The 18,546-nt window shown below is 47.0% G+C and overlaps 1 protein-coding gene across 1 annotated transcript; it reads left to right on the plus strand.

Annotated features, from left to right (window-relative positions):
- The first annotated feature begins 14,149 nt into the window (after positions 1–14,149).
- Positions 14,150–14,803, plus strand: LOC123151991 (histone H3.2). The gene has a single exon (XM_044571605.1). It carries the CDS (start codon positions 14,234–14,236, stop codon positions 14,642–14,644), a length of 411 nt encoding a protein of 136 aa, XP_044427540.1. The 5' UTR covers positions 14,150–14,233; the 3' UTR covers positions 14,645–14,803.
- Positions 14,804–18,546: the final 3,743 nt, after the last annotated feature.

An 18,546-nucleotide genomic window follows, 5' to 3' on the forward strand; every position in this document is an offset into this window, starting at 1 on the left:
AATATTAACTTCAACTCCTGGAACATCTCATATGCTCCATGACGTTTAAAACGTCGTTGAAGTCCCGATTCTAAGCCGTAAAGCATGGCACACTGAACTATCGAGTAGTCATCAGCTTTGCTCTGCCAGACGTTCATAACATCTGGTGTTGCTCCAGCAGCAGGCCTGGCACCCAGCGGTGCTTCCAGGACGTAATTCTTCTGTGCAGCAATGAAGATAATCCTCAAGTTACGGACCCAGTCCGTGTAATTGCTACCATCATCTTTCAACTTTGCTTTCTCAAGGAACGCATTAAAATTCAACGGAACAACAGCACGAGCCATCTATCTACAATCAACATAAACAAGCAAGATACTTTAAGGGACTAAGTTCATGATAAATTTTAAGTTCAATTAATCATATTACTAAAGAACTCCCACTTAGATAGACATCCCTCTAATCCTCTAAGTGATCACGTGATCCAAATCAACTAAACCATGTCCGATCATCACGTGAGATGGAGTAGTTTCATCGGTGAACATCATTATGTTGATCATATCTACTATATGATTCACGCTCGACCTTTCGGTCTCCGTGTTCCGAGGCCATATCTGCATATGCTAGGCTCGTCAAGTTTAACCTGAGTATTCTGCGTGCGCAACTGTTTTGCACCCGTTGTATTTGAACGTAGATCCTATCACACCCGATCATCACGTGGTGTCTCAGCACGAAGAACTTTCGCAACGGTGCATACTCAGGGAGAACACTTCTTGATAATTTAGTGAGAGATCATCTTATAATGCTACCGTCAATCAAAGCAAGATAAGATGCATAAAAAGATAAACATCACATGCAATCAATATAAGTGATATGATATGGTCATCATCATCTTGTGCTTGTGATCTCCATCTCCGAAGCACCGTCATGATCACCATCGTCACCGGCGCGAAACCTTGATCTCCATCGTAGCATCGTTGTCGTCTCGCCAATCTTATGCTTCCACGACTATCACTACCGTTTAGTAATAAAGTAAAGCATTACATCGCGATTGCATTGCATACAATAAAGCGACAACCATATGGCTCCAGCCAGTTGCCGATAACTCGGTTACAAAACATGATCATCTCATACAATAAAATTCAGCATCATGCCTTGACCATATCACATCACAACATGCCCTGCAAAAACAAGTTAGACGTCTTCTACTTTGTTGTTGCATGTTTTACGTGGCTGCTACGGGCTTAAGTAAGAACCAATCTCACCTACGCATCAAAACCACAACGATAGTTTGTCAAATAGACTCCGTTTTAACCTTCGCAAGGACCGGGCGTAGCCATACTTGGTTCAACTAAAGTTGGAGAGGCAGTCGCCCGCAAGCCATCTCTGTGCAAAGCACGTCGAGGGAACCGGTCTCGCGTAAGCGTACGCGTAAGGTTGGTCCGGGTCGTCTCGTCCAACAATACCGCTGAACCAAAATATGACATGCTGGTAGGCAGTATGACTTGTATCGTCCACAACTCACTTGTGTTCTACTCGTGCATATAACATCAACATCATTAACCTAGGCTCGGATGCCACTGTTGGGTTTCGTAGTAATTTCAAAATTTTCCTACGCGCACACAGGATCATGTGATGCATAGCAACGAGAGGAGAGTGTTGTCTACGTACCCAATGCAGACCGACTGCGGAAGCAATGACACGACGTAGAGGAAGTAGTCGTACGTCTTCACGATCCAACCGATCAAGCACCGAAACTACGGCACCTCCGAGTTCGAGCACACGTTCAGCTCGATGACGATCCCCGGACTCCGATCCAGCAAAGTGTCGGGGAAGAGTTTCGTCAGCACGACGGCGTGGTGACGATCTTGATGAACTACAGCAGCAGGGCTTCGCCTAAACTCCGCTACAGTATTATCGAGGAATATGGTGGCAGGGGGCACCGCACACGGCTAAGGAATCGATCACGTGGATCAACTTGTGTCAACTTGTGTGTTTAGAGGTGCCCCTGCCTCCGTATATAAAGGAGCCAAGGGGGGGAGGAGGCGCCGGCCAGGAGGAGGTGGCGCAGGAGGAGTCCTACTCCTACCGGGAGTAGGACTCCCCCCCAATCCTATTCCAACTAGGATTCCCAAGGGGGAAAGAGGGAGAGGGGTGGCCGGCCACCTCTCCTAGTCCTACTAGGACTAGGGGAAGGGGGGAGGCGCGCAGCCCCCTTGGGCTGCCTCTTTCTCCTTTCCACTAAGGCCCATGATGGCCCATATGGCTCCCGGGGGGTTCCGGTAACCTCCCGGTAACCCGGTAAAATCCCGATTTCACCCGGAACACTTCCGATGTCCAAACATAGACTTCCAATATATCAATCTTTATGTCTCGACCATTTCGAGACTCCTCGTCATGTCCGTGATCACATCCGGGACTCCGAACAACCTTCGGTACATCAAAATGCATAAACTCATAATATAACTGTCATCGTAACCTTAAGCGTGCGGACCCTACGGGTTCGAGAACAATGTAGACATGACCGAGACATGTCTCTGGTCAATAACCAATAGCGGGACCTGGATGCCCATATTGGCTCCTACATATTCTACGAAGATCTTTATCGGTCAGACCGCATAACAACATACGTTGTTCCCTTTGTCATCGGTATGTTACTTGCCCGAGATTCGATCGTCGGTATCCAATACCTAGTTCAATCTCGTTAACGGCAAGTCTCTTTACTCGTTCTGTAATACATCATCTCACAACTAACATATTAGTTGTAATGCTTGCAAGGCTTATGTGATGTGTATTACCGAGAGGGCCCAGAGATACCTCTCCGACAATCGGAGTGACAAATCCTAATCTCGAAATACGCCAACCCAACATCGACCATTGGAGACACCTGTAGTACTCCTTTATAATCACCCATTTACGTTGTGATGTTTGGTAGTACCCAAAGTGTTCCTCCGGTAAACGGGAGTTGCATAATCTCATAGTCGTAGGAACATGTATAAGTCATGAAGAAAGCAATAGCAACATACTAAACGATCAGGTGCTAAGCTAATGGAATGGGTCATGTCAATCAGATCATTCTACTAATGATGTGACCTCGTTAATCAAATAACAACTCATTGTTCATGGTTAGGAAACATAACCATCTTTGATTAACGAGCTAGTCAAGTAGAGGCATACTAGTGACACTCTGTTTGTCTATGTATTCACACATGTATTATGTTTCCGGAAAATACAATTCTAGCATGAATAATAAACATTTATCATGATTATAAGGAAATAAATAATAACTTTATTATTGCCTCTAGGGCATATTTCCTTCAAGTAGCTAGGGCATAACTGAAGCACAAGGGCTGAGGATGGTACTACCGCAAGGCAGGAAACCCCTAGCCTGGGAAGAGCGCGGATAAACATACATCCGTGCCTACTTCCGCTGGAAAATGGACGAAGCAAAAATCCGATACAGTACTACAGCAGAGGAGCGGTACTACCGCCTGGCAGCTGAGCCAGGCCGCGCACGGTACTACCGCGCAAGGGATGCGGTACTACCGCAGTGGCGCGGATGTAAAAAAATTACATCCGCCCCTAGTACCGCGAAGGAGCGGTACTTGGCCTCGGGGCCACGGTACTACGGCTCCAGAGGAGCGGTACTACCGTGGGCACCTGCGGTACTACCGCGCCGAAGTACGGTACTACCGCGGGTGCCTGCGGTACTACCGCTCAAGAAGGAGCAGTACTACCGCAGCCCATCAACAACAGCCAGGACTAGGGATGGCAATGGGTACCCATTACCCATGTACCCGGCGGGTAAAAACCCTATTAGGATAAGGGTATGGGATAAAAAATTACCCAAGGGTATATTAATAGGAAAATATTAAACCCGTTGGGTATTGTGGGTACGGGTATGGGACAGCATAACCCATACCCGTGTACCCATATACCCACGAAAAATCTGTTAAGTGGGCCTTCACCAATCATTAATCTAATCTAACTTGCCAGTAAATCATTCTATGTAGCCGACGAGATACATGACTTGCTCACACACGCACGTAGATGGAATGATTTTCGCTCAAGAAAACATAGGCCCTGTTTGGATACTCTAACTAAGTTAGAGGCTAGAGTTAGATTCTAACTCTAAACTAACCCTAAACTAACTCTAACCAAAGTGGTGTTTGGATAGCAAGGTTAGATTGACAATAAATGCTCTTTCTCAATCATTTGGCTACTTTAGACCCTATTTCCTGCCGGATTTGGTGTGGCCGGCTCTTGTGTGGTCTCCTCCCGCTCACAATTGACATAAACGAACCATGTTTACAAATCAAGCATGCAAAACATGATAAAAAAATTGTCCATACAAATGAGATGTCCCACTTAAACATAACTTAAACATACAAGTCGTCAATTGAATCTTCAAAAATATTACACTCCATAAAACAAAGTATGAGCTAACTTATCATGGAAGGCATTCATGTTGATATCTTCAACAAGAGGTTTGTCTTCTGGCCATGCGGATGCAGAAGAACTAGGCATTGGATTATAATTTTCATCTGCATCACAAGCATCAAATTCCCTATCCGACACCGGCGCTTGCGAGTTGAGGTCGAGACCGGCATGGGTAGCAGGGCCGCTTGCCAATGGCTGCGAACCCCACACGTCGAAGCCGTCTCCATCCATCGCGGGTGCTCTACTCCAAGCTATACTACTTGCACCAGAAGAGAAGAATCAGTAGCACATTCAGGAAAGCACAATGGAAACACGCAGAAAGAAGAGAGTAAGGAGACCGGAGTAATATTCGGGAACACACGAAAAGATGGATAAAATATATAGGTTAAGATAACCAACTTCTGCGACAAACAGCTATACATAGGATTGTGATACACAGGACATTTACACACGCATGCGGTTCCACTTTTACACAAGCATTTTATAACAATGATTGTGATACACAGGACAGGAGTACCTTCATTTTAGGCAAAGCAATGTAAGTAAATATAAATAGCAAAGAACAACCTCAGCCCCCACCTTTTCACATGCCTGTATTGCAGCCATTTAGCAATGATAGTAGAAAACGAAACACAGCGTGGCAGTAACTGTAGGCGAGATAATTTAGGAACAGAAGGCCAGAAAGGACGAAAATAACAGCGGTCCTCTAATACCGGATGGACTTCCTTAATTTGCTCTTGCCTTGAACGATATTGCACTCTTTCCTCAATCTGTTTTTGTTTCCATGTACAATACTTGGAAGGATCAGACTAATCGACCCGGGCTCATCGTCCCCGATTTAACAGGATCGCGTTCCCGCTGTCGAACGGCCGTTCCAGAGATGTATACCCCAATCGATCCCTAGTTTTGGCAACCAGCGATCCTCGACCCTCGTTCCCGTACCTCGACCTGCTCGAACCGGGAACTTGGCAACTATGATCCAAGCATCACAAATCACTTAATTAGGACAATAATAAGCATGAAGGTTTGCTTTCCTTCACCACCTGAATCTAAACAATAGCACAAAGCACTCAACATTGGATGTATAATAATAGTCTTCCTTCTTCAGGAAATTCATGAAATAGATTGGCCATCTAGCAACCAAAACACATGACCGAAATTACAGAAATTCATGGAATAGATTGGCCATCTAGCAACCAGAGAAGGAACCCTCGCACTCATCCCTAGATGCGCTGCGAGCGGCGGTCGGAGAAGAGCGAGCGGCGGCCGGTGAGGAGGGAGCGGCGACCGGAGGAGGGCGAGCGGCTGACGGAGAAGGGCGAGCGGCGGCTGGTGAGGAGGGAGCGGTGCAAGCAGCGACTGGAGGAGGGCGAGCGGGGCCACAGGAGGACGCTCCCGGGGTTCCGGTGGCGCGGCGCTGCGCTTGGGCGAGCGGCGCGATGGGGAGGAGTCGTGCGAGGTGGGTGGGAAGGAGGGATCTGGTGCGAAAGGGGTGAGTTTTTTTACTATTTTTTAGTGGGCCCAGGAAAACTAACCCAAATAAGCTCCTCTAGTGTGGGCTAGTTTTTTGGGTGGGTTAGATCCAACTAACCCAAACTAACCCATCATGTTTGGATCCTTTTGGGTTATTTGAGCCCAAACTAACTATATCTAACTCTAACTTAGGAATCCAAACAGGGCCATAGATGGAATGATAGAAGGAATCTCATATCTCTCTCTTTCTCTGCGTGATTAACGTGATTAGGCTTAGCCACTTAGGTAAATAATAATTACGTGATCATGTTCCATATTTAGGACGGAGATTGATATCTTACCCATCTCCTCATCTCCTTGCCCCCTCAAGGATCGCTAGTCGCCGCCGCCAACGCTCCAGCTGCTCACTGCCTCGCCGTCGCCAGCCGCTTGGACGCCATGGACCTTGGGGATAAGGACCACAGCTTTTGCGTGGACTGTGACGGGGAGGAGATGCAGCTCACGCTCACGCGGACTAAGTCGGACGGTGGCGACCACCGCGGCGCAGCACCGTTGTCCGATGGTGCCATCCGTCTCCATCCGCTAGGAAAGGGCCAAGCTCCTGGCCAATGTAAAGGACATGTACCTCCTGCCTCGGCATCCAAGGCACAACACAGTCATAACACGTCAAGCCAGCCACCTTGCCCTACCCCACTTAGTCAATCCTCTTCTACCACCAAGAACAAGAGCCAGGCTATTTTGGCTTGGTGAGTTTCATTTTTGTGTATGATTTTATGAATATGAGCATTAATCTTGTAGTTTTTGTTTTCTATATAGATGGTGAGATGCATTCATAGATGTTACGTAGATGTATAGATGATGTGATGGTATGATGTATATAGGAGATGTGATGAATATGATTTGTGTTTGTATATACATGATACATAGTGATGTTACAATGTATATATGAGCGTCGTGATTCCAGTGCTCACCATCCATACAAGCATTGATTTCTGCCTATACATGTTGTATATAGCTGTTGTGATGAGTAAGATTTTTTTTGTATATAGACAATACGTAGACATGTTATGATGTATGTATATATGAGCATTGTGTGCTGTCCTTTATGATTATTTCTTACTTAAGTTGATGTGTGCATACATGGGTATTTTTACCCATGGATACCCATTTACCCTGCCGGGTGATGGGTATGGGAAAAAATTATACCCATTGACGGGTATGGGTACAGGTAATGGGTAAGCTCAAAGGGGATGGGTAAGGGTATGGGGTAACTCCACCCGTACCCAAACCCTGCGGGTGCCATCCCTAGCCAGGACAAGGTAAAGAGGATAATCGGAGGATGCTCTAGAGTGTACGGGAAAGGAGGGGACAAGGAAGAAAACATGTACATGATGATTCCACCCAAACCTTTCCGACGCGGACCCCCTCTTAATAGTACGGCTTTCCTACGACTCAAATCCACCAAAAAGAAACGTAGAAAAAACGCTGTCTTCAATAGTCTTCGAGGGGCACCAAACCGTCTTGTGCCTAGCGACGAAACGTCTGGGAAACTCAAGGCACACGATTAGTCCGCAAAAGCATTGTCATCAATCACCAAAACACCTTAGGGATAAATATGCCCTTACAGCAACCTATATGATGCAACAACAACAAGCACACAAGGTATATAGCACAAAAAGCTTGCACAAGTAACGGGAAGAAGTAACCAAGAGTGGAGCCGATGAAGACGAGGATGTGTTACCGAAGTTCCTTCCTTTTGAGAGGAAGTACGTCTCCGTTGGAGCGGGGTGGAGGCATAATGCTCCCCAAGAAGCCACTAGGGCCACCGTATTCTCCTCACGCCCTCACACAATGCGAGATGCCGTGATTCCACTATTGGTGTCCTTGGAGGTGGCAACCGAACCTTCACAAACAAGGTTGGGGCTCTCTCCACAACTTAATTGGAGGCTCCCAACTAAACCACGGAGCTTCACCACAATGGAATGTGGTTCCGAGGTGACCTCAACCGTCTAGGGTGCTCAAACACCCAAGAGTAACAAAATCCACACAAGAAAGTATGGGGGAAGCAAAAATCCTTTGGTGGAAGTGTAGATCTAGGTCTCCTCCTTCAATCCCTAGCAAATCAACAAGTTTGAGTGGCTAGAGAGAGAGAGAGCGGGCAAGAGAGCTTGAGTAGCATTAATGGTGGAGTGAGAGAGGTCAAAAGGTGGGTGTGGTAGGTGGAAGAAGCACCCTTATATAACAACCCTAAAAATCCAACCGTTACTGTGTTTTAAGTACTGCAGCGGTACAACCGCTCCTTGTCCCGGTACAACCGGGACTCACAGTTTACGTGCAAAACCCTACCAGGCGGTACAACCGGGTGACCAGGCGGTAGTACCGTTGAGGAGAACAACCGGACCAACCGCCCAGCCACCGCTCAACCACCGCATAGGAACAGAAGGGAGTCACCCCTGAGTACCCTTCAAGACCTTGTGAGCCTTGTCAAGTAGATCAAACTCCTCTTTGAGTCTAGCATGATCAACCCCAAGCTTGTCCTTCTCGGAGTTTAGCACACGAGAGACAACAAGAGCATGATCAAAATCTTTCTTTAACTTAGCGTGATCAACGTTGTGTGACTCCTCAAGAGCCAAATGAAGACCACGCTCTTCCTCAAGAGCATTGGAAAGATCCGAAATCTCATCGACATAGTCATGACTATGCCCCTCCATCTTGGAGATAGTATCTTCGTGAGCCTCGATCATGTCATTGGCTTCACCAAGTTGTTCCAAGAGAGCAACAAAATGCTTCTTGGATTTACCCTTGAGTTTACCCATAAAGGACTCAGACTCATTTTCCTCCACATTAGATCCCTCATATTCATCAATGCAATCCGTCAAGGAAGGATTATTAATGATGTTAGTTTTGATGCTGGGGGTTACCTTGTTGGTGGATTTAGCCATGAGGCACTTGGGTGGTGATGTTCTCATTGGGTGAGTCGAAGAGAGACACTCATGGAGTTTTTGCAATGGCAATGGAGGCCATGGCAACCGACTCGTCATCTTCATCATCATCATCATCATCCTCATGGTACTCTTCTTGAACCACCAACGCCTTGTGTGGGGTCTTCTTGGTGAAGTTGCTCTTGTTGGGGAAAGACTTGGCTTTGTCCTTTCGGATGAGCTTGCCACCATTGTCTTCCCTCTTCTCATACGGTCACTCCGCAACAAAGTGGCTCACATTGCCACAATTGTAGCAAGTCCTCACACGTTGCTTGCTCTTCGTGCCACTTGAGTTGTTCTTGTTGAAGTTTGGCCTTGAGTTCTTCTTGTTCCAAAATTGCCTTGAAGCAAGTGCCATGTGTTCATGATAGGCATACTTTGTATCTTCGGGGTTGATTTCCTATTCTTCCTCTTCTTCTTCTTCTTCAACACAAACTTTGGCCTTCAATGCAAGGTTGGGCTTATTTGCCCTTTGAGAGCGAAGCACCGCATTGTCGGCGGTCTTGTCCAAGATGTTCATAGCCACAAACTCATCCAACACTTCACTTGAGGTCAAAGTGTGGAAGTCCGGCCTTTGACGAATGACGGAGGGCATGGCCTTGTGGTAAGGCATCATTGCCTTGAGGAATTTGTGCTTGATCCAATTGTCATACGTGTCCTTGCTCCCATGATCTCGGAGTGAGACCGCGAGTTTGGTTACTCTCCGATAAAGCTCACGAGGTTCTTCATCTTCTTTCATTGCAAACTAATCGGCTTCATCTTGCACTACTTCATAGTTGGAGCATTGAACGCTTGCGCTTCCCCGGTAGAGAGAGACATCACAAAGCCATGCATCTTTCGCCAAGGCGAAGGGCCGAAGATGAGGTAGATCTTCGAGTGGAATTGCATCTTGGATAATGAAGAGAGCATTCTCATTGAATTGATTATCCGCGGCTTCTCGAGGAATGAAGTTGCTTGGGTCATGCGGATAGAAGCCTTCTTCAATGATTCTCCAAATATTAGTATTCACATGATTTAAATGACGCTTAAAGCGATAAACCCAAGAATCAAAGTCCTCATTTTTCACAATCTTAAGGGGAGCACCGGCATGATTCAAATGAGTGGAAGGAATCGGTCCACTATAAACAAATGGTGGTTCCACATGGGCAAAGATGCCGGTGCCGTTTTTACCACTAGAAGAAGGAGCTTTTTCACTACTAGCTTCCCCCTTGTCGGAGTTATCATCCGTCATCTTGTCAGTGGGATCACCCACTTTCAACGGTGCGGTGGATAGTTTAAGCCCTTCAATGAATTTAGTAAACATGCTTTCAACCTCGGTCGTCATGGAGGTTTTCATTGTCTCCAAGGCTACATTGAATTCCTCATGAGAGACCGAGGTTCCCCCGTCGCCCGTAGACGAGATCGGATTCGCATCGGAGTGCTCCTCCACACCGTCTACGGTGTCAACCATACTCTTCGGACGGCAAAGTTCTTAGTGAAGAGACGAGGCTTTGATACCAATTGAAAGGATCGATATAGTTGACTAGAGGGGGTGGTGAATAGGCAACTAACAATTTTTGACTTTTCTTTACCAAATTAAATTTTGCATCAAAGTAGGTTGTCTAGACATGCAACTATGTGGGCAACCTATATGATGCAACAACAACAAGCACACAAGGTATATAGCACAAAAAGCTTGCACAAGTAACGGGAAGAAGTAACTAAGAGTGGAGCCGATGAAGACGAGGATGTGTTACCGAAATTCCTTCCTTTTGAGAGTAAGTACGTCTCCGTTGGAGCGGTGTGGATGCACAATGCTCCCCAAGAAGCCACTAGGGCCACCGTATTCTCCTCACGCCCTCACACAATGCGAGATGCCATGATTCCACTATTGGTGCCCTTGGAGGTGGCAACCGGACCTTCACAAACAAGGTTCTGGCTCTCTCCACAACTTAATTGGAGGCTCCCAACTAAACCGCGGAGCTTCACCACAATGGAATGTGGCTCCGAGGTGACCTCAACCGTCTAGGGTGCTCAAACACCCAAGAATAACAAAATCCACACAAGAAAGTATGGGGGAAGCAAAAATCCTTTGGTGGAAGTGTAGATCTAAGTCTCCTCCTTCAATCCCTAGAAAATCAACAAGTTTGAGTGGCTAGAGAGAGAGAGATCGGGCAAGAGAGCTTGAGTAGCATTAATGGTGGAGTGAAAGAGGTCAAAAGGTGGGTGTGGTAGGTGAAAGAAGCACCCTTATATAGCAACCCTAAAAATCCAACCGTTATTGTGTTTTCAGTACTGCAGCGGTACAACCGCTCCTTGTCCCAGTACAACCGGGACTCACAGTTTACGTGCAGAACCCTACCAGGCGGTACAACCGGGTGACCAGGCGGTAGTACCGGTTGAGGAGAACAATCGAACCAACTGCCCAGCCACCGCTCAACCACCGCATAGGAACAGAAGGGAGTCACCCCTGAGTGCGGTAGTCGAGCGGTACAGGGCCGGTGCAACCGCATGGCCTTGAGCGCTTGGGCGGCTACGTCCTGAGCGGTAGAACCGCTCTGGACACCGGTGGTACCGGTACGACCGGACCAACAGGGTCACCACTGCCCGAGCACCGCATCAAAACAGAAGCCTGACCGGTACTTGGGTGGTGCCTGGCCGGAACAACCGCCCTAATCTTTGCTGAGCATGTTGGCGGTACCACCACCCGGAAGCAGTGGTATAACCGCTCGATCAAAACAGGTCAGCGCCAAGACCCAGCGGTACAACCGCTCCAGAGAGCGGTACAACCGCTGGGAACCCACAGTAAGCAGTAGGAAATAAAGGGGAAGAGCTCTCTCTCACACAGTTTTAGGAAGGCAAGTGAGGGGTGAGGAAGTGTACGTGAAATGATGCCCCCAACACTTTCCAATGTGGATTCCCTCTTGATAGTACGGGTTCCCTATGACCAAAAGAGATAAAAACAAGTAGAAAACATCGTCTTCGATCTTTTTCTTTCGGAGAGAATAGCTAACCGAAGAAGGCCTAAATCCCGAAACCTGAAACACTTAGCACAAGATTAGACCAACAAAGGGTTGTCATCATCATCCAAAACACAAAGTAGGGAAATGTCCTTACAAACTCCTCCTCCTGGCGCGCCCTACAGGGGCCGGCCGGCCTCCCCCTTGCTCCTTTATATACGGGGCAAGGGGGCACCCTAGAACACACAAGTTGATCATTGATCCCTTAGCCGTATGCGGTGCCCCCCTCCACCGTAATCCACCTCGATCATATCGTAGCGGTGCTTAGGCGAAGCCCTGCGTCGGTAGCAACATCATCACCGTCAACACGCTGTCGTGCTGACGAAACTCTCCCGTGAAGCTCTGCTGGATCGAAGTTTGTGGGATGTCATCGAGCTGAACGTGTGCTGAACTCGGAGGTGCCGTACGTTTGGTACTTGGATCGGCCGGATCGTGAAGACGTACGACTACATCAACCGCGTTGTGCTAACGCTTCCGCTTTCGGTCTACGATGATACGTGGACACACTCTCCCCTCTCGTTGCTATGCATCACCATGATCCTGAGTGTGCGTAGGATTTTTTTTGAAATTACTACGTTCCCCAACAATATTAACCATACCATGAGATCACTTGATCGTACTCGGTACATCTTCTACCCTTTATGTGTAGACCAACTTGAATCCACTCTTTGTACTTTGAATTGGTAAATCTTGTATCTTATCTTCTCTCTTCATAAAGTTGATGTTTTAAAGGTAACATGAATGTCCACACAATCTTATTCTTCAAGACATGCTTGCAATAGGCTGAACACTCGCATAACCAATCTTTGGACAATTCCATGAATAGCACCTTGGTCAACACATAATCTCTTTTTATGCCCTTGAAAACAACAAATAGTCTTCAAGCAATGCCCATGGACAAAACGTTCAAATATAATATAGGGCAACCATTAGTCCATAGGGACACTTATCAATTTCCAAAACCAAACATGGGGGCACCATTCTCGTTCACTAGCCTTCAGAGCAAATCGTTCCTGCTCCTCAGCATGTCGCCTTCCCTTCGCCTGTGTTGTTGCCTCACGCTCCAACAGCTCGATGGCAAGACGGAGCGCTTTTGGCATTTTTGCGCTGGAGCCATCGTGCTCCGACTCCATCATTGTCAGGGAGCGGCGGGGGACTGACATGAGGAGTGCGTCCTCAGGATCCACCAACGCACGTGCAATTCCCTGGCCCCTGGCCGACCCCTCGCCCGCCGCCACCCTCTCCTTCACACGCTGCCGCTTGCGCCGTGCAACGCTCTCCTCCGAATTGGGTGTCCTCGTCTGCCCCAACGAGGGCATGAGCACCCAACGGTGGCTATGGACGCCCTCCGAAGGTGACTGAGAAGGGGCGGGGCAACCTATCTGGAGTGAAGCGGAGCGGGCGGAGCTACGCGCCGGATGAGAGGGGCCCGACAACATCGCCCGCCTGCCATGCTGGGCGAAGGGGGACGACGCCCCGAAGCGTTATCTGCTGTCGCCCTGATCTAGCCGCGCCGGTGCAGTGCGATGCGGAGAGCGACCACATCCATGTTGAAGTCATCATTGTCGAAACCTGTCCTGCTGCAGTCAAACGACATAGATCAGATTGGGAAAGAAGAAGGGGCGGAGATAATGGAGTGGCCTGGAGCGGTCTGAGGTCTAGTTTCATCGGGTTGGGATATTTGTGGGGTCACTGATGGCCACGGTGGGCCGGGCTGACGTGACGGACGCGCCGGGGCACGCCCGTCGCCCAGGCCGCCTCATATCCTTCCTACATCTCGGCTGAATGTGAGGGGTTCGGTCAGCCCAGGTGTTTAGGGCCGGTTTGAGGTGCCCAAATGAGTCCTTTTATTCTTACCGGTCAGCGACCGTGGCTCGGACTTTTGAGACCGATTTGGGGCGCCTGACTATAGAAGCTTTTACATTCTCTTCCGAGTCAATGCTCTTTCTTTGCTACCCTCAAAAAAACGTTTTTTTTTTTTGCTGAATTCCGGTGAAATACGTATCAGCAAATTAAAACGAGCACACATTAGAAATTGTTCTGGCAACCTGGCCCACTCACCAAGTGAGAAATGCTGCCACGGATCACGATCCGCGCCTTACCCGCAGAACCACATCTCCACCGTCCATCCCTCCCTGATCCAACGCCCCACCTGATCCCGCGCGCTCCTCCCTCCGTGGCGCGAAGATCCGGCCAAAGCCCGAAAATTTCGGCTCGAAATTCTCAGGCCGCGCGCCATCCTCCAAATCCCCACCCCCTTCTTAAACCACCCACCGCTCCGGCTAATCCCCACAACTCAGATCGCCGCCGCACCCGATCTCCCAAGAACACACCACCACCAGAGCCGCCGACCCCCAATCCCCGATGGCCCGCACGAAGCAGACGGCCCGCAAGTCCACCGGCGGCAAGGCGCCCAGGAAGCAGCTCGCCACCAAGGCTGCTCGCAAGTCGGCGCCGGCGACCGGCGGCGTGAAGAAGCCCCACCGCTTCAGGCCGGGAACCGTCGCCCTCCGTGAGATCCGCAAGTACCAGAAGAGCACGGAGCTGCTCATCCGCAAGCTCCCCTTCCAGCGTCTGGTGCGGGAGATCGCGCAGGACTTCAAGACCGACCTCCGCTTCCAGTCCTCCGCCGTCTCTGCGCTGCAGGAGGCCGCCGAGGCGTACCTGGTGGGGCTGTTCGAGGACACCAACCTGTGCGCCATCCACGCCAAGCGCGTCACCATCATGCCCAAGGACATCCAGCTCGCCCGCCGCATCCGTGGGGAGCGCGCCTAGGTTCGTCCTGGTCGCCGGTAATGCTTGCTAGCTGTTCTTGTCGTGTGATCCTGGTGTGTGCCTGGTGCTTCTGTTTGTCGGTGTCGATATGATGTGTCATCTGGTCCTATGTATGGTGATGGTCGAATGAAATTGCAATGGAAAGTTCAGTTATCGATCTGATGCTCGAATGAATTTAATTCTGCTTGTAAATTACTCCGTGATTCTGCAATGGTGTTCTTGTCACGTGTACCAAGTTGTTGCCGTGATGGAATTAGAAGATATGCTGTGTCCCATGGGCTTCTTGATTTTGCTGGGGCGCTCTGTTATTTTTTGTTTGTCGCTGCGTGATTCAGTTTCTTTGCATGTTTGTACAGGCATTTGGTTAACTCATTTCAGCTTAAGCCTCTGTCTGATGTGATTCTGAACTATGGTAGGGCTAGTTGATAGCTGAAGGTGAAGTCACGACATGTGTTGTGATTCTGAAATATGTCTCGTCCGGCCGCCATGGTTCCATCCTGTTGATCCTGATTGGATTCGATCCGTTCTGTTATTCTAGTCCACCCGTGCTTCGAGTTGTTACTGCTAGGTTCTAGTTGATGTAATGGTCGTTTGCTGTTGATTACCAGTTGGAAAATTGCAATGGAAGCTGTCTATTTTATCCCCATTTCTGAGATCTTATGAATTGAATTCCGTGATTGGATGCTTTCTTCGGTGTATGATACCAACGATTTTCTCGTACTGAATTTTTCTGGGTTGCGCATCAGAAATTCTATTGCAACTGACAATTACCGTAGGGATTACGTTTTCTTGTTCATGTTGGTGTGATCCGTTTACTGCCATCCATTTAATCTCACAAGTTCACAACAAGTGGTACATAGGCAAACAAGTTCCCTACCATTCATTCTTTTCAGCTGTTAACTGAAAGATTGTGTAGTTTGGTGGTGTCAGCAACACTGTCTCTGAATAAACTTGTTGTGATGCTGGTTACTGTGAGGCTACCTCTGGCAAAGTTTTGAAAGATCTGTCGGTGGATCTGAGTAGGAGCCACTCATCACCGCGGATGCTAAGTATTTTCTGCAAGTTTTGTGGCATGGATTCTGTCCCAGCTCACATAATTCTGCAATGCTGCTGTTTAAAATCTTTTGTGTGATGGTCTAGTTAGGTGTGTCCTTGCAAATAAGGCGACCACCAATTTGTTTCCTGCAGTCTGGGAGTACCTGCATTTGCATGATGTAGCCGATACCATATTTTTGGGCAGGCAAAAGGCCCATCAGATGCATTTTATTTGCATGATGTACACTAAGTTTCAGATTGTTAGGCTTCACAACCAGTTACATGGATGCGGAGGCATGACCGATAGCCTCTGCAGAAGACTACAGGTATTGATATGAGAAGCATTCAAAGTTTCAAACAGGTTACATGTAGAACTGATTGCTGGGCTGCTCTAGCAAAACCATCAGCTACTTTGTGTTGATTCCTGTGAAGATAAGTGAATAGCTTTGCAATAAGCAATTGTTGGACGAAGTCTCCAGTTCATTGTTGCCTGTTGTCGTTGTTGATCATGTACAGCCCAGGAGAGTTTTTTGGTTGTCCACCAAGATGCAACAATGTTGTACCTGCAAAAAAGTTATGGCATCCACCCGTAAGAGGAGGCTAATAGATTCAGCATGGGCAGGGGGGAAGCATTCAGAGATGGTGGCCTGTATATTAATCTTTGTGTAATGAGAGGAAGAGTTGAGGCACAAGTGAGACAAGTGTATTCCTATGCCTGTGATTGTATTAAGCATCAGTAAAGCAGAGGTTTCCACTCAAGGAGTGAAAACCTCCGCTTTACTCTTTTTTCTTTTTTCTTTTACTCGCAAAAAAAAGTAAAGCAGAGGTTTCCTTGGTTTCAGGAAGAGTGGACGATATACAAGTGTATAACTATAGACATGTTTTGTTCAGTGAGATTATTCATTACATACCACCAAATCTTCAAATCTCTGGTTATATGAATGGAAATCACGAAACTTTCACTCTGAATCTGCTTCGGTGTTTAATTTCTTTGCCGCTAGATCTTTTCTGAGTAAATAAGACACCCATTTGGCTGTTAAAGAAAGAGACACCCAGTTGATTGCTGCAATCTGGTAGAGCATTTTGGTGATGCAGATTTATTCTTCTCTTTGGGTGAATATTCTATTTTTTCTTGGGCACTTTTGTGTTTTTTGGGCATTCATCCTAGATAGGCCCGTGTTTTGTAACTTGAGTTCAACTGGGCTTTAAAAATGTTTGCTTCTTAGAGGCCCACTCTCTAGAGTGCAGATTCTTCTATCTTATCAAGCAGCGGGTGTGGCTATGCGCCACGCTTAATGTGGGAGGTCCTATTTGCAGCTCTTTCAAAGATAAAAACACAAAATGCCGCACAATCGCTTAGGCGAGTGACACGGCTAACCCGTTTAAGCTTCGCTTGCCTTATTTTCATTTGGTACGTTTTCTCGTTCCCGTGCAATTTTAGTCCTTTTCTCAGAAAATGTTTTTTTAAAAATGTTCAAGAATTTAGAGAAAAGCAGGATATTATTTTTTTAGTAAATTTTAGAAATGTATTCAGAAAATAAAAAGTGTTGTTAACTTTTTAAAAAGTGGCCACAAATATTAGAAAATAGTTCTCCAAATTTAAAATCCAAGAAAATTTCATATACTTTTCTCAATATTTATTAAAAATAATTTTAAAATCCCATTTTTTTAATTCCGATTTTAACAAATGTTGTTAGTTGCATTCTAACACAAGTAGCTAAATATTCCCTCCGTCCCAAAATATAAAAACGTTTTTTACACTAGCATAGTGTCAAAAACGTTCTTATATTTCGGGACAAAGGGAGTACTTGTGCGTTGTAACAAAACACGTTTACTCTCTGGAACCTCCTGTGTTGAGCACGATACGCTCCTCGTGCAGAAGTTTCGATGAATGCATCGCGTGCAGTACTTGTAGGCACCGCCCTGGACCCCTGGTTGTGGTCCATGCATGCATCGTTCTTTTCACGTTCATCTCCAAAGGATTAATTAAAGACATTTTTTAGTGAGTACAATAAGTAGTGATCTAAGTATTTTTATTTTTTTTATGAAGGAGGCATCTCCAAAGGATTAATTAAAGTACTTGTAGGCATCTCCAAAGGATTAATTAAAGTGACGCACGCCTGAACCTGTCGTCGGCCGGCATTGCTCCCCGTTTGAATAGTTTATGGGCCGATCAAGCGATAGATGATATGGTGACAACTTATAGCACACACGTTCCGCCGCGCCGTTTTGTCAGATCGTTTGTTGTGAGACTCGATGCACTGCTTGATTATTTGGTTCGTTGACACAAACCAAAATGCATTCATTGATTCATTTGCACATGCAAAAAATGCAGAGTTAGAACACAGGGAAATTCAAAGAGCATGTAAACTTCTCTTACCATGGTGTATTTTATAATGCTAGTACTAAAAGTATGCAAAAAACTTTTCCAAGTTGTCTTGAACTATGCCATCCATCAACACCATGGATCTGAATCCATTCTCAAACAATCTTTGGTCCATTTGCACTGGAAATCACCTCACATATTAGCTGGTGTATTTTACTAGCCTACTCAACAACCAAGTACTGTATGATCTTTTTCTTCAGCGTTGTTGAAGTTGACTGCCAGCAACACACGCCTTGGCGTTGGAAAAACTCAACGATCACATGATCAACGCCATAGTCTTTGGCGCTAAGCCGCCAGATACAAACACGCCGGATTGCATAGCATTGAACCGTGTTACAGCAATGGGATCGCCTGCAGGATGAATTAAATTAAAAGTATACAAATAAGAGTTATCCTGAGCACTTGTAGAACAAGCTGAAGGTTGTGGCTTTGGTATAAGTTGGGGGCGGTGACCCACATTGCGAAAGGAAATTAATGAAGG

Source organism: Triticum aestivum, chromosome 7A, assembly GCF_018294505.1.
Source record: "Triticum aestivum cultivar Chinese Spring chromosome 7A, IWGSC CS RefSeq v2.1, whole genome shotgun sequence".
Lineage (NCBI taxonomy): Eukaryota > Viridiplantae > Streptophyta > Magnoliopsida > Poales > Poaceae > Triticum > Triticum aestivum.